The sequence below is a fragment of the Giraffa tippelskirchi genome, chromosome 7, assembly GCF_054371585.1.
Source record: "Giraffa tippelskirchi isolate mGirTip1 chromosome 7, T2T-mGirTip1v1.2.pri, whole genome shotgun sequence".
Classification (NCBI taxonomy): Eukaryota; Metazoa; Chordata; class Mammalia; order Artiodactyla; family Giraffidae; genus Giraffa; species Giraffa tippelskirchi.
In genome coordinates this window covers 16,323,299-16,345,666 of record NC_137281.1, presented here as the reverse complement: position 1 = coordinate 16,345,666, position 22,368 = coordinate 16,323,299, and the positions used below count along the sequence as shown (strand labels likewise).

The following is a 22,368-nucleotide window of genomic DNA, read 5'->3' as shown; positions in this document are numbered from 1 at the left end:
GACCACACAGCCACACCTGCCTGGACAGCCTGGGTCCAGCTGGCCCTTGTCCACGTGTGTCCACATTTGTCCTGGTGTCCGTCTCCATGGGAACGTCTGTGTTTATCTCTGCTATTGTGTGTTCTCTCTGTCTCTGTCTTTCTCCCTTCCTCCTCCTCCTCCTCTCTGTTTCTTCTCTGGGCTCCTCTGGTCTTGACGGCTTTCCCTGTTGCATGTTCTCTCTCTCTCTGTGTCCCTTACATTCTTTGTTTTTTTTCTTGTTGTTATTGTTCCTGTCTCTTGTCTCGTGCTATGATTATGTCTCTACTGTTGCATCTCTGTGTTCCTGTCTCTTTATCTCTCTGTCACTATCTCTGCATCTCTTCTGTCTCTCTGTGTACGTGTGGCCTCCTCCCTGTCCCCTACCCATCTGTTTGTGGCCACAGAGTGGCAGCAGAGTGTACTGACCGAGGATAGAGTCTCGGGGCACCAGCCTGCCTGGGCTTGAATTAGCTGTGTGACCTGGGGCAAGCCACTCAAGCTGTCTAAGCTTCAATTAGCTCATTGGTAAAATAGGGATGATGAAATAAAGCTCATCTCATAGTGTAGTTATGAGGACAAAATGAAGTAATTAACATATACCTGGCCCAGAGCAGGCATTGTGTAAGTGCTGTTGAATAAATCTGTGACATGATCGTGCATCTGGCTGTATTTGTGGCTGTATCTGAGGCTCTTTTCTGTCTGTCTGCCTTGAGATCTCTTTGACACTGTTTATCTGTCCATGTCTGTTGGGGAATGTCTGTCTGCAATCCAAGCTTAGCCAGATAGCTGTGTCTGTTAAAATCTCTGTCTGAGTGTCCATATCTGAGTCCATGTGTATCCTTGAGTCTGTCCGTGCCTACCTGAGTGTCCACCTGTGTGTCCACGTCTGTAATTCTGTCCATGGCTATCTTCCTGCCTGCCTGTGTGTCCACACCTGGCTGTCCGTTGTACACACATCTGTATCACTCTGAGTCCAAGACTGTCTGTGATGGTCTCTATCACGCCTGACTGTGGGGATATGTCTCTGGGCACCGTATGGGTGTGGGCATCGGGGCCGTAGACTCACGATGTCAGTACAGAGCTCTATGAAGAGGATGGTGATGCATCCGAGTGGCAGGGGCACACTGACAGTGATATAAATGAGATACGGTGTCAGCTCAGGGATGTTCTTGGTCAGCGTATAGGCGATGGACTTCTTCAGGTTGTCAAAGATCAGTCGGCCTGTGGGGGGACAGCAGGCACCTCAGTCTCCCTCTAGCCCATTTCCTCCCGCACCCACACTGCTGGCCCCCATCTCTGATCTGGCCCAGACCCTGCTCCACGCCCGTCACAATGGAGGCGAAGTTGTCATCAAGCAGGATCATGTCTGCTGCATTTTTGGCAGCATCTGAGCCAGCAATGCCCATGGCCACGCCGATGTCTGCCTTCTTCAGGGCTGGGGAGTCATTCACACCATCTCCTGTCACGGCCACGATGGCACCCTGCCGGCAGTGAGTACAAGTGGAAGGGTGGTCAGTGACAGGGCAGCCCAGGGCTAGCCCAGCCCATCTCCCGGCCTTCATCGTCAGGGTCGCACCAGTCGCTGACAGCTCTCCACAATCACCAGCTTCTGCTGGGGACTGGTACGAGCAAACACCATCTCAGGGTGGGTCCGCAGTGCCTCAACCAGCTCTGATGGGTCCATGTCTTTTAGCTGCATGCCATTAATCACACAGGCGCGGGCATCCCTAGAAAGGGAGGTGGGAAGACATCAATGGGACCTCAGTCCATGTGGGGTGTGGGAAGAGCTGCGAGGAGGACATAGGGGGCTTACTTCCGGTTAACCTGGTCCACGGGCACACGGAGGCGGGCAGCAATGTCCTCCACTGTTTCACTGCCTTCTGATATGATGCCCACACTGGCTGCAATGGCCTTGGCTGTGATGGGGTGGTCACCTGTCACCATGATCACCTGAAGGGGGAACCAGCAGACTCCTGACCCCTTCAGATTAACCCACTCTCCCTGTCTGCACCAGTGGACATTCCTCAGCCACAGTGATCAGTTCAAGGATGAACATGTAACCAAATGTGGAATAACTGCCAAAGAGGCACTCTTTTTTTGGTGGGATGGCTAAACAGGTGGGATGTTACTTAGTTGGAGCTGCTGGGTGGTGGTTATCTTTGTCCACCAAAGTGGAGGACTGCTTGAGAATAAAGCCAGCAGAGAGAAAAGCAGAGCTGAAACGTGGAGAAAGGCAAATTCCTAAAGACATTGAACTCCTGGATCCAGCTATACTCGAATCTTTGTTCCCCAGAACTTTTCAGTTCTTGAACCAATATATTCCTTTGTGGTTCAAGCTGTTTTCAGGTGGGTTTCTGTCACAGGGTTGCTCATCCTCAAATACTGTCATCTTCTGTTCTCACCCCTGCCTGGTCCTCTCCCCAGGGGCATACCCGGATGCCCGCTGTGCGGCACTTGAGCACAGCATCAGGAACGGTGGCCCGGGGTGGGTCTATCATGGATACGAGTCCCGCAAAGCACAGGCCACTGCTTGGAAAGTTCATGGCCTCCACGTCGAAGGCATAGCCATGTGGGTAGTCCTTCTCACTCAGGTAGAGCTGGCAGAAGCCTGACCAGAAAACAAGAAAGTCAAACAGGAGTCCTGGGTGAACCCTTCCGTAGCAAAACCAAATGATGATTAAAATAACCATGTGACTTGCACCAAGCATCTGTGAATGCCTGACCCTGTGCTGAATCCTTCATTCGCATTACACTTAGCCCTCTGTATCCACAACTTCCACATTCACAGATTTAACCAACTTACGATCAAACATATTCCCAAAAACTCTCCAGAAAATTCCAGAAAAACTTGAGCTTGCCACACACTGACAACTACCTGCATAGTTACATCTACCTGCATAGGAGTGCATTAGGCACTCCAAGTAATCTGGAGATGATTTTAAGTATACAGAAGGAAGTTTATAGGTTATATGCAAATACTATGCTATTTTACATGAGGGACTTGAATGCCTGCAAATTTTGGTATCTGTGGGGTAATAAGGGTGTGGGGGGAATGTGGTGGGTGTCTTGGAACCCATCCCCCATGGACACTGAGGGACGACTGTATTGGAATCCATCCCCACAACCACTTTGGGAGTTACTAGCATCCTCATCTTGCAAATGAAGAAACAGGTTTGGAGAAGGGACACTTCTTGCCAGATGTCCCACACCAAGCAAAGTGGAAGACCAAGGCAGGGGTTTATGCAAGTTTAAGGACGTTAAGATAAAAATTGGGAGGGGGTCAGAGGTTAGGACAAGAATTGGGGAAAACCTTGAGTTGAGGCAGAGACTGGAGAAAGTCAAAAGGTCCGGAGGAGGACGCTGAAAGGCAGACGAGAAAGAAAACAAGGGCTGGGCATCGGGTGGAGCAAGAGTTGGGGGAAATCAAGGGATCACAGTTTGAGTCAGGAGAGGTAAGATTCAGGTGAGGACAGGTTGGGTGGAGGTAGGCATTGAAGACAGGGATCAGGACTGAGATAGGGAAAATCAAAGTTGAGTGTGTAGACTGGGGCAGGTCAACTGTTGACGAAGGATGGGAAAGGTCAGGGTTGGGGCTGGCCCAGAAGGTTGGGCAGGGTCTGGGGTCTCACCCAAGACGCGTTCGCCCAGGCCTCCGAGGCTGAGGTAGGCGGTCTGGAAGGCCTCGCGCCATTGCTCATCCAGTGGCAGCTCCTGGCCCTTGATAAGGATGGAGCTACAGCGCTCCAGCACGCGCTCGGGGGCGCCCTTCATGACAAGCACGTGCCTCGGGTCGCGCGGGTCCTCCAGCGTGTGGATGGACAGCTGTGGGAGGAGGAAGAGGCGGGGTTGTGGGCGAGGTCAAGGGGGGGAGACGGGTCTTGGGGAACTGAGGGGCTGACCGCGCCCCAGAGCTGCGGGAGCAGCCTTGGGTGGGTCAGGTAGGGACTGAGCATGAGGGGCTCGCTTGCTGGGCAGGTCCTTGGTAGAGGCTGAGGGTTGGGGAGGACCTACCGACCTGGATAGGGGCCTGAGCGTGAGGAATGGGCAGAATTTAGGTCAGTGGGCGGGACTTGTGGTGGGCGGGACTGGACCCTGGACAGGGCGGCCGCGGCAGATGCACACCTGGAACTTGTTTGTAGAGTTGAAGGGGATCTCGCAGACTTTGGGGAAGCGCTCGCGGTAGCCCATGGCATTGCCCAGCGTCAGCTCGGAGAACTTGAGCAGAGCCGTCTCCGACGCGTCCCCGATCACGATGCGCTGGGAACGCAGGCGGTGTCAGGAGCGAGCCGGGCTGCACCACCAGGCTCCCGGGATCCCCAGGCTTCGTCCCCCAACTCCCCTGAGCGCTCGAGGCTCTCACCTTGGGCACCGGCACTGCGTCCTGACCCGACTTGAAGGCAGCACGGTTACACAAGGTGAGCACTCGGCACAACGCCCGCCACGTCTCCGAGGATTGGTCAAATGTTTGCCCTGCAGACCAGGCATCTGGGCTGGGGCCGCGAAGGGTCTCTCCCGTACCAGAATAGAGTCCCCCAGCCCCCTAGATTCAAGACTGAATCCCGGCCTGGATGGGACCCACACACCTCCTCATACCCTGGGGCGGAGCTTTCTCTCCAGACCCAGTATCAGGTCTCCTAGGAGACCCAGTAAATATCAAACCCCTTCACAGACCCGGGGGACTTCCCTGGTGGCTCAGACGGTAAAGCGTCTGCTTACAACGCGGGAGACCCGGGTTCAATCCCTGGGTCAGGAAGATCTCCTGGAGAAGGAAATGGCAACCCACTCCAGTATTCTTGCCTGGAAAATCCCATGGACGGTGGAACCTGGTAGGCTACAGTCCATGGGGTTGCAAAGAGTCGGACACGACTGAGCAACTTCACTCACTCACAGACCCGGAGCTTAGCCACCCAGGACCCAGCCTTTGCCTGATGACTGCTGGGGCCCCTTCTCCATTAATGCAAAGCCCTCCCCAGACTCCATTTACCAACTTCAGAGCTCCCATCTAGGTCTCCACCATCTACTAGATCCCACCCAGCCACTGTCCCCCCTACCCGCACACCTGACTGGTCTTCTGTAGTGTCCGCCGAGTGGATGTGGTTGTCGAACCACAGATGGGACACAGTCATTCGGTTCTGAGTGAGGGTCCCCGTCTTGTCAGAGCAGATCACCGAGGTGGAGCCCAGTGTCTCCACTGCTTCCAGGTTCTTGACTACACAGTTCTTGCTGGCCAGCCGCTTGGCTGTCAGGGACAGACACACCTGGGGGAAGGGTGAGGAATACAAGCGTGGGGATCAAGCCTTGCTCCCCACCCCACCTCCCTCCTCTCTCAGCACTGGGGATCCTTTACCCAGCCACAGTATGCACCATTAAGCTGCCACAGTACTGCGTACACAGCATCCCCCTGCAAAGACTAGGCTTTTTCTTGCCTCCAAACTTTTGTCCACTCTGCTTTCCACTTGGGATACCTCCCCAATCTGTCCAGATAAATATAGCCAGGCTCCTCTCTTAGCTGTCCTAGCTGAGGTTCTGTAATTTCTTATCAGTACAATCAAAGTAAGGAAACTAACATTCCCTAAGCCTCCTCTTGGACTGGCCCAAGACTGGGTGCTCACTATGGAAGGCTGCCCACAGCAGCCTTCGACACCCGACCTCAGCCTCCTCCTGTCAAAGCCCTTCCCTGTTCATCTCTGAGTGTTGGGTGTGTGGCACAGGACCCAGCCCAGAGCAGCCCCAGTGGGTGTTTGCTGAATGAACGGGATAGATGGAGAGACGGAGGTGGGGAGGAGGAGAAGAGGTGATGGAGGATGGATGGACAGATAGGGAGAGGATACAGGGAAGCCTGGATGATCGGAAAGATGGATGGACAGGCCTCTCAGTTCACTGCATGGTTCTTCTGCATCCCCAGCTCACCGTGACAGTGGCCAGCAGCCCTTCAGGCACATAGGCTACCACGATGGCCATGAAGAAGACCATGGCCCTCAAGAAGGTGTAGCCGATGCACATGGCCACTATGAAAAATGTGCCACCAAAGAGGATGGCCAGTCCTGCGATGATGTCCACAAAATGTTCAATTTCGATGGCGATGGGCGTCTTCTCATTTTCTACTCCTGAGGCCAGTGATGCGATGCGCCCGATGATGGTGCGGTCGCCCGTGTTCACCACCAAGCCCTGGGCGGTGCCTGCAGTGGGGCCAAGAGGGTAACTCAGTGTCAGGTGAGCGGCACTGGTGGGAGGGTTGGGGGCGGGGATGTTGCACAGCAGCAGCGTGAACCAAAGGAGGGGCAGTCATGGAAGGCACTGGAGGCAATAGGGGGAGCTAGAGAGGTGGCGTGACCCAGAGAGGCAGCGATCACATGAAGTGGGGAGTCAGTGGGTCTCAGAATGAAGCAGAAGCGGGCAGTGGAGGCAGCAAAGGGCAGCGCGGAGGCAGTGTAGTCAGCTGGGTGGGGGGTGGGGACCTCACAGACCCTCCAGACACATGGTGGAGAAGAAGGCGATGTTGCGGGTCTCCAGGGGGCTCTCATGGGTGCACTCGGGCGAGCGGGTTTGCGGCTCAGACTCTCCAGTCAGCGAGGAGTTGTCCACCTTGCAGCCCTGGGCCTGGAGGATGCGGATGTCGGCCGGTACTCGATCCCCCCCTTTCATCTCCACCAGGTCGCCCACCACCAGCTGATCTGCGTTGATCTGGAACTTGTCCCCGTCCCGGATGACAGTTGCTTGCTGTGGGACCGGAGCACCAGAGTTGAGGGGGGCAGAGAGCAGAGGTGGAAGTTGCCGTGTGCGGTGGGGAGGTGAAAACAAGGAAAGGTGAGGACCTGTGGGGACAGCTGAGGGCAGGGGATGAGGGGCCAGCTGGGCCTGATGGGAGGAGCCACAGAAAATGCTAGTGGCTGGGGACTGGTGACCCACCTGGGGGACGAGGTTCTTGAAGCTGGCAATGATGTTGGTGCTCTTAAACTCCTGGTAGTAGCCAAAGCAGCCAGTGACCACGACCACGGCAATGAGGGCCAGCGCCAGGTACAGCTGGGGGAGGCGGAGAGGGGTGGGGAATGACCAGGGGCTGGAAGCTCCCTGCTTGAGGCCACGGCCTGCTTTCTGGTCCCCCTGGTGATTTTCTCCAGGGTCACTTCCATGGTTTTCCCTATTCTACCAGGAAGCCTCAGGCACTGTTTCCTGTGACCTGTGTCCCTGTCCCCATGAGAGTCACATCCCACATTCAATTGCCCTGTGCTCACTGTGGGCACAGATCCCACTTCCCTGGCCCTGTGGCCTCATGCTCCGTGACTGTGCCCCGCATCGCCAGGCAGCTTGGTGGCACATGTTCCCTTTTCCCGTGCCCCCAAGTCTTGCGTTCTGCACCGTCCTCTGCCTCATGTTTCCATGTCCTATGTCCTCTGTGTTCGAAGGTTCACAGTCTGTATTTTCATAACCTGTGTGCTCCTCCTTGTCCCCTGAGCCCAGCAGTCCCTGTGCCCTCATGTCGCCACTTCCACGTGTGCTGTCGATCTCATGCTTCATGTTCTGTGTCGCCCACAGTGTCCCGGGTCCCAAATTCCAGGTCCTTCTGTCATGTGCCTCCACACGGCTATGTACCCTTGAGTCCCCATCCTGTGTCACATGCCCTATGACTTTCCATCCTCTGTCCAATGCCACATGTCCCTGGGCCCCCACGTCCCTTGTCCTCACCCTGTCATGTATCCAATGTTCTCTTGTCCTGCATCTCAATATACTTCACGTCTAATAGCTTACGTGTCTCCATGAGCTGCGTCCTGAGTCTTGTGTCCCCATGTCTGAGTCCCAGTGTCCCCTGTGCCCTCTGTCCTTGGTCTGCCTCATGTCCTCATGACCTCTGTTTTCCAAGGACTGTGCAGTTGGGTGTGTTTTTTTTTTTTTTCATTTTAAAGTCTTCATTGAATTTGTTACAATATTGCTTCTGTTTTATGTTTTGGATTTTTGGCCCTGAGGCATGTGGGACCTTAGCTCCCCAACCAGCAATAGAACCCGCACCCCCAGAATTAGAAGGTGAAGTCTTAACCCCTGGACTGCCAGGGAAGTCCCTCCCCAGGACCATATCTTAAGTGTTGCATGTCTATGTCTTCCTCCCTATGTCCTCCATCTCTGCGACACAGACTCCCCTACATCCCCTGTGATCTGGGGTCTGTCTCTTAGCCCAGTGTCCTTCAGCCTGCATGACCCACGTCTTAAAGCTGTTTTTCCATGTCTCTAGATCCCCATCCTATGTCACTCGTATCCTGAGTTGCATGCTTAATCTCCTCTGTCCCCCAGGTCCCTGTGTCCCAGATCTGGCTCCCAGCACCCGCCACTCACATTGTCGTCCGTGGTGAGGTCGCCCTCGCTGGCCTGGATGGCAAAGGCGATGAGGCAGATGGCAGCGGCCACCCACATGAGGCACTGCAGACCGCCTGCCAGCTGCCGCGCGAATTTGACATACTCGGGGGTGCCCCTCGGCGGCCTCAGAGCATTGGGCCCATCCCTCAACAGCAGCTCAGCAGCCAGACTGGCAGACAGGCCCTGGGGATGGGCAGGGCGGGGTCACGGCGGTCACCAAGGACTCTCCTCTCATTAACAAGAGCTCTTCTGCCTCTGTCTCTTTCACCCGCCTCCTGCTCCCTCTCTGTCTCTTCCTGCTGTCTCTGTCTCTCTGTTTCTTTTTATCTGCCTCTCTTACTTGTCCCTTTCTGTTTGGCCTTTTCTTTTCTTCTTTTGACTGCACTTTGTAGCATGTGGGATCTGAGTTCCTCGACCAGGGATCAAACCCATGCCTCCTGCATTAGGAGCACAGAGTCTAAGCCACTGGGCCGCCAAGGAAGCCCCTGTTTGGCCCTTTCTAATGTTTTTCTCTCTCTCCCCCTCTCCTTCCCTGCACCCACCTCTCTCCCTGCCCCAGCTCACCTTGGTCACACTGGTTTGGTATTTCTGTTCCAGCTCCGGCACTGACAGCTGGTGGTCATTCTGCATGGAGGGGGCACCACACTCACTTTCCATCTCTCGAGCCCCCACCCTTGCCCTCGCTCAGCCCCGCCCAGCCCCTGCTCACAATCTCCATCTCCTTCTTCATGTTCTCCAGCTTTTCCTTCCTCTTGCCCCCTCCACTGGCCGCCTTCTTCTTGCTCATCTTGGCTGCCATGTCCCCACCAGGGCCAGGACCCAGCTCTACCTGGTGCAGCTCGTAATTCTCCTGGGGAGGGGAGGGGGACCAAGAAGGCATCAGATCCCACTAGAGCCCCTGCCTCCAACCTCCACCCCCCCATTCCTGACCGCACTCACTGCCTTCCCCATGGTGCCCAGTGCAGTGCCCTCCTTTGTTGAGACAGAGCCCAGGATCTGGACCAGCCCTGATATACCCAGGGAGGTAGGGGGTGGAGCAGGACAGGCTTGATTACAGCTGATTACGGGGCTCCTTGGGGTGACCTCCAGGCCTGGGCAGCTCGAGCCTTTCCTACTGGGCTGCCCTACCAGCCCAGACCCCATCGCAACCTGTTCCTGAGATCAGGGGCTCAGTGGGAAAAGCCGTCCTGACAACCAGAGGAATAGCAAAAACATAAGGTGCTCATTATGTGCCCAGCACTGTGTAAGGGCTCTCACATATTAGCTTGTTTAACCTCACAACTACCCTTTGAAGTGAGTGCCATTCTCACCTGCTCCCCCGCTTACAGATGGGGAGACAGGCACAGGGGGGTGAAGTGACATGTCCCCACATCCCACAGGATGTGAGAGGTAGGACTCAGAAGCAGGCAGCTTGAGTGCAGAGTGTCTGTCCTATTTTAAGCCGAATTGCAGGTGCTGGACCCCTGGGGGGGGTCACAACAGTGGCTCTAATGGCTGTCCTTCAGGGAGCACTTATCCTGTGCTGGGTCAGCCCTGTCTGCTTGGCTCGAATGCTTGCTTAGCTCCTCACAATCGCCCCATGAAGCTATGTTCTCTTATTAGCCCCCATTGTACTGGTGGGGAAACTGAGCCACAGAGAGATCAAAGACTTTGCCTGAGGTTGCAATGACTAAGTAACAGGGACTGGATTCCAGCCCAAGCTTGACCCTGGAGCCTGGCTCTCATAGGCACTCACCAATGAAAACACCCTAGCTTCACAGCAGCAGTGCTAAGCATGGGCCAGTATTGAGCACATGGGTCCCTGCAAGAAATTCCTGTGAAGATGGTAGTATTATTGCCATCACACAGAGAGGGAAACAGGCTCAGAGGACCCCAGAGGCATGCCACCCTCCAGCTACAGCCATCACAGCCCTCAATCAGTGCCCTGTCTCCACCCCAACCTGTCTAGGTGGGAACCACAGTGCAAAGTGGGGAAGGGATTTTTTGAACTTGGTGCTTGGTACCAGGTGTGAGGTTTGGAGATCCCCTTCGAAACCTCCCCAGGCAGGGACCTCCATGGGAAGCTGTGAGGGCTGCCCTGGTAGGATGGCGGGTCCTTGATATTCTCCTGCTTGAGCCTGACAGTATCTCCAGAGGCATGTGTAGGTAGATCTGGGTAGACCATGGGATCGCAAAGAGTTGGACACAACTGAGCGACTGAACAACAACAAGATATATAATAGGCTTTTTTAAAGTTTTGGCTGAATCACTGACTCATTTGAGAGTAAGTTGGAGACAGGATGCTTGTTTATCTATAAATACTTGGGCATGCGTCTTCTATGAACAAGGGCACTCTCTTACATAATCACAGTCCCCAATCAAATTCAGAAACTACTGTGGATATGACATTAGTAACTGATTTAGAGAATTTATTTGAATTTCCTCAGTGTTCCCACTTATGCCTCTTTCTTGGTCTAGGACCCAATCCAGAACCAGACTTTGCATTTAGCTGTCCTGGCTCCCCACTCTCCTTCAGTCTGTGACATTCCCCCAGTCTTTCCTTGCCTTTCGTGACCTTAACATTTGGAAGAGCATTTCTGTTATTTTGCAGAATTTCCCTTGGTTTGGGTTGGCTGATGGTTCCTCGTGGCTGGTAGGAGCATGGCAGCGATGTTCGTGTTCTCTGAGTATCATGTCAGGGTGGGCTTTATTTCTGAGTTTTCAAGCAGCCTGGAACGGGCTTGGGGGATATCAAGAACGGGCCCATTTGGGGGATATCAAGAGGCTTAGGGAATGACCAGAGAGCTGTTCTATGGTCTTTTTATTTTCTATTTAAAACACTGTGGCAGTCGCGGGCTGGCACTCAGCTGGACCAATGATTCAAGTAGTGGAAACAGCCACTGTCTGAACCCCCAAATCTCCCACACCCATCCCAGCCTGACCTTGCTCCAGCCCCATGGCCTCATCCATTCTGACTAGTCAGTGCTCCGTTAATTTTTTGTTTTTTACAAGCCCCCTGCTTACACAGTCTTCAGCTGGTACTCAAGTTCTGCATCTTTGGGGGGGTCATTGTTTGTGCATTTATTCTTTCATTGTTTGTCCAAGCAATCCTAACCCTGTCTCCGGGGTGGACAGGCGGGTGCCCCAGGCAGGATCTGGATAAAGTGGGAGGTGTACCAATGTTGGCACCTGAAGCAGTGCCCAGGCGGATTGTGCCATGTGGGGAGGGGACAGACAACTCCCAGCACCACTCAGGGGCAAAGACTTCTCTCCAGAATGTCACAAAGCATGACACCATCCATCTAGCACAGGGAGCAAGATTTCCCTGAACCTGGGGCACATGGGGCAATGGAGACTTTTTGAGAGCAATTAACATTCAGAATTGAACATTTTTTCCTAATTATCAGAGGAGACAGACTGTTAAATGAATGGCAAATATGTGAATGGGCTTTTATGGGCTTCCATGGTGGTTTGGATGGTAAAGAAACCGCCTGCAATGCAGGAGACCTAAGTTAGACCCCTGGGTTGGGAAGATAACACTGGAGGAGGAAATGGCAACCCACTACATGTTCTTGCCTGGAGAATTTCATGAACAGAGGAGCCTGGTGGGCAACAGTCCATGGGGTTGCAAAGAGTGGACATGACTGTGCAGCTTTCACTTTCAAGGGAATTTGAACAAGAGTCTCCTAGAAATGTGACCGCACACACTCTTAGGGACTCTGCACCTTACAAGACCTGCTGGGAGCAGACCCCCGGCTGTCCCTCCTTCATCCCATGTGCCACTTCTGCTTCATGTTTTAAGATGTCTGCTTATCAAAATTATTATTTCAAGGGAATTCCCTGGCAGTCCAGTGGTTAGGACTCCGCACTTTCACTGCAGGTTCGATGCTTGGTCAGAGAACTAAGATCCTGCAAGCCAAAAGAAAAAAAAAATCATTTCAAGACCTTGAAGCATACAATTTTCTCTGCCTGAAACACTCACCTTTCATCCTCCCCACGTTCACCTACCCCTCATCTATCCTGCTCCAGCATAGATGCCCCTTCCTCCAGGAAGTCTTCTGGGACCACCTGCCAGGCTGGATCAGGTATCCACCTTGGGCTCCCACAGACCTCTAGGCTTCCCTATACTAGCCCGAGACCAATCTGATGCTTAATTCCTCCTTCACAAGCCTGACCACTCTGGGCTGTCGCTGTCTGGTGACATTTCCTCTCCCCTCCTCCTCCAGAGGATAGTCCCTGATGTCTCGGTCACCACCGTGTGCCTGCACCACCCAGCCCAGAGTCACCCTGGCTGGCCTCAGAGAGTGTTTGTGGAGTGAAGGAGCTCATTGTGACCTTGGTTTTCTGTGTTTGGTCTCTGATAAGATAGTGGGCTCAGCGATGCCCTTCGCCTCCTGGGCAGGTCACCCTTCCCCCACCTGCACCTCCCCCTCCAGCTGGACGCTAGGGGCCCAGCAGGCAGGAACCTTGCTTCCCCTCTTCTTGCAGCTGGCAGAGGAGTAGGCAGTGTGTCAGCGAGGGAGGGGCAAGGTCGCCCCAGCCCAGCTGAGCCAGTAGCCTGGTCTCCTGGGTTCTGCTCCCCTCCCACCTTTGTACAGATGTGCAAAGGTCAGATGTCCTTGGGGTTGTTTATCCGGGATCTTAAAATCATATCCCGAATCCAGCCATCTCTCCCATCTCTGCTCCCTCTCTGGTTCAACCTCCATCCCTTCCCACCTGTGTTCCCTGCCTCTGTCTCCCTGCTTTCATCCCCCTGCTCCCATCCCTGTCCCCATACACGCAGCCAGAGGGAGCCGGTGAACCCCTGAGTCAAAGCAGGGGCCTCCTGGCTCAGAGCCCTCCCGGGGCTCTACCTCACTCCAGCTGAAAGCAAAGTCCTCACGTTGGGGCCTGAGGTCCTGGTGAGTTGTCCTGTTGCCTCCCTGACCTCACCTCTTCCCCCCGCTCCACCCCGAACACTACTCCCCTGACCCCAGCCACACAGTGCCTCAAGCACAGTGAGCAGAGTCCTGCCTCCTGGCCTTTGTATTTGCTGTTTCCTCGTCCTGGAATTGGAGGAAGGCATGGCAACCCACTCCAGTATTCTTGCCTGGAGAATCCCATGGACAGAGGTGCCTAGTGGGCTACAGTCCATGGGGTTGCAAAGAGTTGGACATGACTGAGCAACTTAGCATGTACACATGCATGTTCTGGAATGATTTTCTCCCAGATTCTGCATGGCTCCCTTTCTTCTTCCACTGGGTCTCTCTCTCTCTTTTTTGATATTTATTTATTCTTGGCTGTGTTGGATCTTCATTGTGTCAGTCATGTTTGTTGTGTTTGTCATGTTGTGTCTTTGGTTGCGGTGCACGTATTTTCTAGTTGTAGTGCGTAGGCTCTAGAGCATGTGAGCTCAGTAGTTGCAGCTCACGGGTTAGCTGCTCCTCGGCATGTGGGATCCTAGCTTTCCCACCAGGGATCAAACCTAAGTCCCCTGCACTGGAAGGTGGATTCTTAACCACAGGACCACCAGGGAAGTCCCTGAGGGGCTAGGATTTGGAGGCATCTGAGGTTTGATCAAGAAGGGGCTCCATCAGCACTGAGTTTTAGGAAGCTGCCCCTGGCTGCTACGTTGAGAGTGAATCAGAGGATACTAAGATTAGAAGCCAAGGGAGAAGGCTGGGGAAGGAGCCTGGGGAAAAGGACAAGGGAGCAGCCGGGAGGAGGGGTGCTCAGGAGGTCCCCTGTGGGGATAGGGGCTGGAGAAGGCAGTGTCCAGGTGAGGCCCAGGGCTCTGGCCTGAGGGTGAAGAGGCCACCCCAGAGATGAGGCCTTGGAGGAGAGGTAGACTTGAGGAAGTGCTCAGACATTGTAGGAGCCAGGGACATGCAGGGGAGATGACCAGGTGGCTTCAGAACAACAGGGTCTTGGAGCTTACGGGAGAGCCTGAAACTGGGGACTGAGATGAGGGTGTTGTCAGTGTAGAGACTTTTTTTAAATATATTTATTTATTTGGCTGCCCCAGGTCTTAGTTGTGGCATGGGGGATCTTCTATCTTCATTGTGGCATGTAGGACTAGTTCCCTGACCAGGGATTGAACCCAGGCCCCCTGCACTGGAAGCACAGAGTCTTAGCACCAGACCACGAGGGAAGTTCCCATGGGGAAACTTAAAGTGAGGCTACAGGAGATGAGACAACCTCTGGCAAGGGTAGGGGGGACAGAAAGGTGGGGAGGGCAGGGCCAGGACGCAGCCTCTGGGAGCAACACTATGAAGGATGAACGCACAGTCCGAGAGGTCTCTGAGAACCAGGGACAAGGGTGGGATGGAGGGCGTGCTCAGGAAGCAAAGGAAAAAGGACCCTGTTGAAGGAGGGTGGGTTCAGCAGTGTCTTGTGTTTCTAAGAGCCCCCAGTGCCCAGCACAGAGCCTGGCACACAGCAGGTGGCTCACTGTTTGCTGATTAAAGGCATGGCTGGAGGAGTCGAAGGCAAAACTCAGATATTTGATAGAAACCGTGTGAAACCAGGGACTCCGTTTTGTGACGAGGGCATGCCAACTCCCCTTCCTTTCGCCTGGCAGGGAAGCTTGAGAAAATTAGAGTTAGAAAAGATAAGCTCAGATAAAGAAGTATGCAAATCTCAGAATGGGGTTCAGAAGCCAAGAATGAGGCATACAATTCTCTTGACCTAATCGACTAATTCTGGAAGGAGGGGGAGGGGCAAGGAGCCCGACATCTTTTTCCAACTTCTAGCCAATCAGAAGAGGAGACTCAACAAATGGGACTGGACCAGCGTCATCAGGAAAGTAAGCCTGTTCACACCGACTGTCAGCCAATAGGTAAAGAGAAACATGGGGGATGGGGGGCCGTGGCATCAGGATGGTGGATGTCCAGGACACCCCCCTTACACACGTCAGCCAATCATGAGAGGAGGACAAAAAAAACGATAATGGGGCTGGACCAGCAGCTGGCTGATACGGATTCCTAGGCTCGGTACACCTTCTTGGCTTTCCAGCCAATCCGGAGTGGAAGCAGGGGAACAGCTTTGTTGTTGTTTTTTTTTTCCTTTCAGTACTTTGAAAATGTCACACTAATGTCTCCTGGTTTCAATTATTTCTGATTAGAAGATAGTCCTTGGTTGATAAAACTATATTGTATAACTGAAATTTGTTAAATGTGTTAAGAGGGTCAAACAAAAGTGTTCTGTCACACACACAAAGGTAAATAAATATTGATATGTGAGATGATGGATGGGGGGAATCCTTTCATGATATATATGTATGTCAAATAATCACGTTGTACACTTTGTACACGTTGTACACTCACCTAGAGCCAGACATCCTAGAATGTGAAGTCAAGTGGGCCTTAGGAAGCATCACGATGAACAAAGCTTGTGGAGGTGATGGAATTCCAGCTGAGCTATTGCAAATCCTGAAAGATGACGCTGTGAAAGTGTTGCACTCAATATGCCAGCAAATATGGAAAACTCAGCAGTGGCCACAGGACTGGAAAAGGTCAGTTTTCATTCCAATCCCAGAGAAAGGCAGTGCCAAAGAATGCTCAAACTACTGCACAATTGCACTCATCTCACACACTAGTAAAGTAATGCTTAAAATTCTCCAAGCCAGGCTTCAGCAATACGTGAACCATGAACTTCCAGATGTTCAAGCTGGTTTTAGAAAAGGCAGAGGAACCAGAGATCAAATTGCCAACATCTGATGGATCATCGGAAAAGCAAGAGAGTACCAGAAAAACATCTATTTCTGCTTTATGGTCTATGCCAAAGCCTTTGACTGTGTGGATCACAATAAACTGTGGAAAATTCTGAAAGAGATGGGGATACCAGACCACCTGACCTGCCTCTTGAGAAACCTGTATGCAGATCAGGAAGCAACAGTTAGAACTGGACATGGAACAACAGACTGGTTCCAAATAGGAAAACGACTACGTCAAGGCTGTATATTGTCACCCTGCTTATTTAACTTATATGCAGACTACATCATGAGAAAAGCTGGGCTGGAGGAAGCACAGCTGGAATCAAGATTGCCGGGAAAAATATCAATAACCTCAGATATGCAGATGACACCTCCCTTATGGCAGAAAGTGAAGAAGAACTAAAGAGCCTCTTGATGAAAGTGAAAGAGGAGAGTGAAAAAGTTGGCTTAAAGCTCAACATTCAGAAAACTAAGATCATGGCATCTGGTCCCATCACTTCATGGCAGATAGATGAGGAAACAGTGGAAACAGTGGCTGACTTTATTTTTCTGGGCTTCAAAATCACTGCAGATGGTGACTGCAGCCATGAAATTAAAAGACGCTTACTCCTTGGAAGGAAGGTTATGACCAACCTAGACAGCATATTAAAAAGCAGAGACATTACTTTGCCAACAAAGGTCCTTCTAGTCAAGGCTATGGTTTTTCCAGTGGTCGTGTATGGATGTGAGAATTGGACTATAAAGAAAGCTGAGTGCCGAAGAATTGATGCTTTTGAACTGTGGTGTTGGAGAAGACTCTTGAGAGTCCCTTGGACTGCAAGGAGATCCAACCAGTCCATCCTAAAGGAGATCAGTCCTGGGCGTTCATTGGAAGGACTGATGTTGAAGCTGAAATTCCAATACTTTGGCCACCTGATGCGAAGAGCTGACTCATTGGAAAAGACCCTGATGCTGGGAATGATTGAGGGCAGGAGGAGAAGGGGACGACAGAGGATGAGATGGCTGGATGGCATCACCAACTCAATGGACATGGGTTTGGGTGGACTCAAGGAATTGGTGATGGACAGAGAGGCCTGGCGTGCTGTGGTTCATGGGGTCGCAAAGAGTCAGACACGACTGAGTGACTGAACTGAACTGAACTGAAGTGCAAAGGGCAGGGTGTAATGTCGTTGTTGCTGTTTTTAGCATGAAAATATCAGAAGCCTAGGGTGCACCAGGCAGCACTCTGCTCTTGAGGACCAAGTAACAACCAAGAAAGGCAAAACCACAGCTGTCCCGGAGTTCATAGACCATGCAGGAGATGGGGAGATGGAGAGGGAAAACCTGAATGAATAAGCCAAATGATTTCAGAGATGACCAAGGGCTATGGGGAATAACTAGGACACAAGGGCGAGGAACCCAGGAGGGTGACATGAGGGCAGATGCGTAGTGAGGAGGTCAAGGAAGGCCTGCCCAGAAGAGGACATCCAAGCTGAGACCATGGATGAAAGGCCAGCCATGAGAAGATCAGGGGGAAAGAGTTCCAGGCAGGGGGAATGGCAAGTGGAAAGGTCTTGAAGTGAGAAAAAGATTTGTGTGTTCCAAAAACAGAAACAAGGGCAGTGTGTCTAGAGTGTGGAGAGGCAGGGAGAGAGTAGCAGACCAAGGCTGAGCCTGAATACCTGGGTGAAGGATTTGGGTTTGATCCCAAGAGCCACGGGAACATGAAGGGTTTAATCCAGGGAGGGACAGAATCTGGTTTAGCTTGTGGAGTTTCTCCAGCTGCCTCAAGCTGAATGGAGAGTGGAAAGCAGAAGGTTTTTGTTTTGCCTGAAGACAGTGTTTGGCAGTTTTATTCTTAGGGAGAATGGGGCAGTGCCCCTGAGCCCTGAATCCTTTGAACATGGTGGGACTTGGGGATGGAAAAAAAGGAGTATCTGGAAGAGAGAATGAGCTGGGAAACATCAGCCAGGAATAGCCTTGTGGGATCTGAGAGTGTCTGTCTGTACATGTGTATGTCTATTTCCTAATATGAGGACTCAGTGATGCCTTCCTCATCTTAGGCTGTCACCTTCCCCAGTCCCTGGAAGCATGGAAGCTGAAAGGTGCAGGTAGGACTGGTGTAGGCAGAAATCATGTTGCCCAAGTGTGCTTCTCACCTTCTACCAGAGAAATCATCAACACAGATTGATAAGAATGAGCACCCCCAGGATTTCTCTAGTGGTCCAATGTATAAGAATCCAGGGAGGTCGGGGTTTCGTACGTAGCAGAGCAGCTCCCTCGCTGCGATCTATTGAAAGTCAGCCCTCGACACAGGGTTTGTAAATATTATTTTAAAAAAAACAAAAAAAGAATCCAGGGGACACGAATTTGATCCCTAGTCTGGGAAGATTCCACATGCTGCAGAGCAACTAAGCCCGTGTGGCACAACTACTGAGCCCGCATGCCACAACTGCCGAAGCCCATATGCCTACGGCCCATGCATGCTCCACAACAAGAGAAACCACTGCAGTGATAAAGCCCGTGCACCGCAATGAAGAGTAACCCCCACTAGCTGCAGCTAGAGAAAGCCCAAGCACAGCACCAAAGACCCAGTGCAAGCAAAAGGAAAGAAAGGAAGAGAATCCTCACCCGTGGCTGAGAGTCCCTTGGCTGGTGTGTTTCTTGCCAGGCGGATCCCATGGCTGGTGGTCATGTGTCTCTTAGCCAGTGGGAGCCATGTGTCTACATCCCAGGGAGGCCATCGCTCCCAGTGCTCCGTCTCACTAAGGATTTAATGTGCAGCCCTGACCAGAGCCATTCTTTGGTGGGGTTTCAGCAAGTGAGAGTGAACTGCAAGGGCTGTGCCCCCTGCCACTCTCTCCAGGGGCTCACCCAACATCTGAAATTCCATTGCATTACACATTCTAGAGTTTTCTTTGTCCGCAAAACCAGGTATAAGGGCAGGACTAGGAGAAAAGCTGGAAATAGAGCTAGGTACTTGTGCCTGCAACCTGCCTACAGTAAAAGATTAATAAAAAGAAATCTCAATCAAGTAGAGTTAGGATACCAGAAGGGGGCACTCTCATACCTTGTATCAACAGCAGAGCCCTACAGGAAGAAGAAAGACCCCCCTCCTAACTGGGGGTTTCCTTGGTGACTCCGATGGTCAAGAATCTGCCTCCAATGCAGGAGACTGGGGTTTGATGCCTGGGTTTGGAAGATCCCCTGGAGAAGAGAATGACTACCCACTCCAGGGTTCTTGGCTGGAGAATCCCACGGACAGAGGAGCCTGGGGGGCTACAGTCCATGGGGTAACAGAGTCAGACATGACTGAGTGACTAACACTTGCAGGAGAAATATCTGGCAGTCTACTTGTCTCATGTCCACACTACTGTGTGCTTGTTCTGTAAAAGAATCAGTTTTCTTCTCTGTTACTTGCAACCAATGACTACAGATGGATTCCTGCATTCTTGCCAAAATTTGCTGGCAATAGTCTTTTTAATTTTGGTTTCAGTTTGAATTTCCCTAATGACAAAGGATGTTAATCACCTTGCAAATGCTATGGCCATGTGGAAATTACATTTTGTGAAATGCATGTTCATGTTTTTTGCTCATTAAAAAAGCTGAGCTGCTTTCTTTTTCTTATTGCAAATATTTTCTTTCAATTTGTAGCAACTTTTCACTTTCTTAGTGGTGTCTTCACAAACAGAAGTATTAAATTTTAATAAAATCCAACTGTCATTTTTATTATTGTGCTTGAGTTGGTTTTTTTTTTTTTGAGTCTTATATAATAAATCTTTGTCTACCTATGCAAAGGTTATAAAAACTACTCTCCTGTATTTTCTCATAGAAGCTTTATATTAAGTTTTAGCTTTCATATCTAGGTCTGTGGTCATCCTGAATTAATTTTGTAGCTAGCACAGTTCTTGTGTACAACTGTTTTATGACTCCAGCCAACTGTAGCCTGCCAGGATGCTCTATCCATGGGATTTCCTAGGCAAGAATACTGGCATGGGTTGCCATTTCCTCTTCCAGGGGAACTTCCGAACCCAGGGATCGAGCCCATGTCTCCTGCATTGGCAGGCGGGTTCTTTACCACTGAGCCACCAGGAAAGCCCAAATATACATATGGACTTCTACATATATATTGTGTATATATACTGTGTTCTCCCCCTACTTCTTCACAATGGTTCCCTCAGAGCTACTGAGAGACTGTTTCCTGGGCTATAGTTCTCAGTAAGTTCCCTGAATAAAACCTAAATTCACAACTCTTATGCATTTTTCTTTAAGTCTTAACAAACGTCTCTATAAAAACCCAAAAGGATGATTCAGAGAGCTTCCAGGCTGGCGAACACATGAAGGTGCTAAGAGAGTGTTTCTCCAATGAGAACATGGAAACTCTGTGACCTTTCCCCAGACTTTGCACTGTGCATCTTTTCCATCTGATTGTTCCTGAGTTACATTCTTTTATAATAAACCGGTAATCTACTAAGATCTACTGAAAAAGATCTAAATGACCCAGATGACTACGATGGTGTGATCACTCACCTAGAGCCAGGCATCCTGGAATGTGAAGTCAAGTGGGCCTTAGGAAGCATCACGAAAAACAAAGCTCCTGGAGGTGATGGAATTTCAGCTGAGCTATTGCAAATCCTCAAAGATGATGCTGTGAAAGTGCTGCACTCAATATGCCAGCAAATTTGGAAAACTCAGCAGTGGCCACAGGACTGGAAAAGGTCAGTTTTCATTCCAATCCCAAAGAAGGGCAATGCCAAAGAATGTTCAAACTATCGCACAATTGCACTCATCTCACACACTAGCAAAATAATGCTCAAAATTCTCCAAGCCAGGCTTCAACAGTACATGAACTGAGAAATTCCAGATGTTCAAGCTGGATTTAGAAAAGGCAAAGGAACCAGAGATCAAATTGCCAACATCCATTGGATCATAGAAAAAGCAAGAGAGCTCAAGAAAAACATCAACTTCTGTTTTGTTGGCTACGCCAAAGCCTTTGACTGGGTGGATCACAACAAACTGGAAAATTCTTCAAGAGATGAGAATATCAGACTACCTTACCGGCCTCCTGAGAAATCTGTATGCAGGTCAAGAAGCAACAGTTAGAACTGGACATGGGACAATGGACTGATTCCAAATTGGGAAAGGAGTACATCAAGGCTGTATATTGTCATCTTGCTTATTTAACTTAGATGCAGAGTATATCACACAAAATGCTGGGCTGGATGAAGCAGGAGCTGGAATCAAGATTGCCAGGGGAAATATCAATAACCTCAGATATGCAGATGACACCACCCTTATGGCAGAAAAAGAAGAGGAACTAAAGATCCTCTTGATGAAAGTGAAAGAAGAGAGTGGAAAAGCTGGCTTTAAATTCAACATTCAGAAAACTAAGATCATGGCATCTGGTCCCATTATTTCATGGCAAGTAGATGGGGAATCAATGGAAACAGTGACAGACTTTCTTTTCATGGGCTCCAAAATCACTGTAGATGGTGACTGCAGCCATGAAATTAAAAGACACTTGCTCCTTAGAAAAGCTCTGACCAACCTAGACAGCCTATTAAAAAGCAGAGACATTACATTGTTGACAAAGGTCCATCTAGTCAAAACTATGGTTTTTCCAGTAGTCATGTATGGATGTGAGAGTTTGACCATAAAGAAAGCTGAGTGCCAAACAATTGATGCTTTTGAACTGTGGTGTTAGAGAAGACTCTTGAGAGTCCCTTGGACTGCAAGGAGCCAACAAATCAATCCTAAAGGAAATCAGTCCTGAATATTCATTGGAAGGACTGATGCTGAAGTTGAAGCTCCAATGCTTTGGCCACCTGATGGGAAGAACTGACTCATTGGAAAAGACCCTGATGCTGGGAAAGATTGAAGGCAGGAGGAGAAGAGGATGACAGAGGATGAGATGGTTGGATGGTATCACTGACTCTATGGACATTGAGTTTGAGCAAGCTCTGGGAGTTGGTGATGGACAGGGAAGCCTGGTGTACTGCAGTCCATAGTGTTGCAAAGAGTTGGACACAATTGAACGACTGAACTGAACTGAACTGAATCTACTAAGTAAGTTGTTTCTCTGAATTCTATGAGCCACTCTAATTAATCAGTCCTGAGGAGGGGATTGTGAGAACCTCTGATTTACAACCAGTCAGTTAGACATACAGGTAACAACCCAGACTGGGGACTGGTGTCTGAAGCCTCAGGAAGAGGTTGTAGAAAACTCCAATCTGTACCTGGGTGGTCAGGCTTGTGACTGACGTCTGAAGTGGTTGGGGAGAGTGGGAGCTGCCTTGTAGGACAGAGTCCTCAAACTGTGGAATTTGATGCTAGCACCAAGCAGTGTC

At 51.0% G+C, this 22,368-nt stretch overlaps 1 protein-coding gene and 1 long non-coding RNA gene across 13 annotated transcripts in view; one reads left to right on the top strand and one right to left on the bottom strand.

The window, feature by feature from the left end:
- ATP4A (ATPase H+/K+ transporting subunit alpha) overlaps nucleotides 1-22,368 on the bottom strand; it is a 120,184-nt gene that overhangs the window by 3,665 nt on the left and 94,151 nt on the right. For 2 of the 11 annotated variants that reach the window (XM_081516690.1, XM_081516688.1), the window contains 16 exons: nucleotides 12,075-12,258; nucleotides 9,080-9,220; nucleotides 8,935-8,994; nucleotides 8,350-8,553; nucleotides 6,931-7,044; nucleotides 6,489-6,741; nucleotides 5,932-6,200; nucleotides 5,081-5,279; nucleotides 4,382-4,491; nucleotides 4,144-4,278; nucleotides 3,651-3,843; nucleotides 2,454-2,629; nucleotides 1,835-1,971; nucleotides 1,598-1,748; nucleotides 1,334-1,502; nucleotides 1,088-1,242 (listed from right to left, as the gene is read on the bottom strand). In XM_081516690.1, coding sequence (XP_081372816.1) covers nucleotides 1,088-1,242; nucleotides 1,334-1,502; nucleotides 1,598-1,748; nucleotides 1,835-1,971; nucleotides 2,454-2,629; nucleotides 3,651-3,843; nucleotides 4,144-4,278; nucleotides 4,382-4,491; nucleotides 5,081-5,279; nucleotides 5,932-6,200; nucleotides 6,489-6,741; nucleotides 6,931-7,044; nucleotides 8,350-8,553; nucleotides 8,935-8,994; nucleotides 9,080-9,169 — 2,415 coding nt within the window. In that variant the 5' untranslated portion in view covers nucleotides 9,170-9,220; nucleotides 12,075-12,258. Of the gene's footprint in view, nucleotides 1-1,087; nucleotides 1,243-1,333; nucleotides 1,503-1,597; nucleotides 1,749-1,834; nucleotides 1,972-2,453; nucleotides 2,630-3,650; nucleotides 3,844-4,143; nucleotides 4,279-4,381; nucleotides 4,492-5,080; nucleotides 5,280-5,931; nucleotides 6,201-6,488; nucleotides 6,742-6,930; nucleotides 7,045-8,349; nucleotides 8,554-8,934; nucleotides 8,995-9,079; nucleotides 9,221-9,309; nucleotides 9,322-10,105; nucleotides 10,314-10,373; nucleotides 10,522-11,925; nucleotides 12,259-22,368 lie in introns of those variants that run through there. The other 9 variants (XM_081516695.1, XM_081516693.1, XM_081516691.1 and 6 more) reach the window with 8 other exon arrangements.
- On the top strand, nucleotides 55-2,732 carry LOC145515782 (uncharacterized). Of its 2 annotated transcripts, none has more exons than XR_014061004.1 (2): nucleotides 55-1,666; nucleotides 2,446-2,732. It is a non-coding gene; the product is annotated as an uncharacterized LOC145515782 (long non-coding RNA). The 2 variants fall into 2 exon arrangements; XR_014061005.1 differs by having other exon boundaries at nucleotides 1,409-1,511.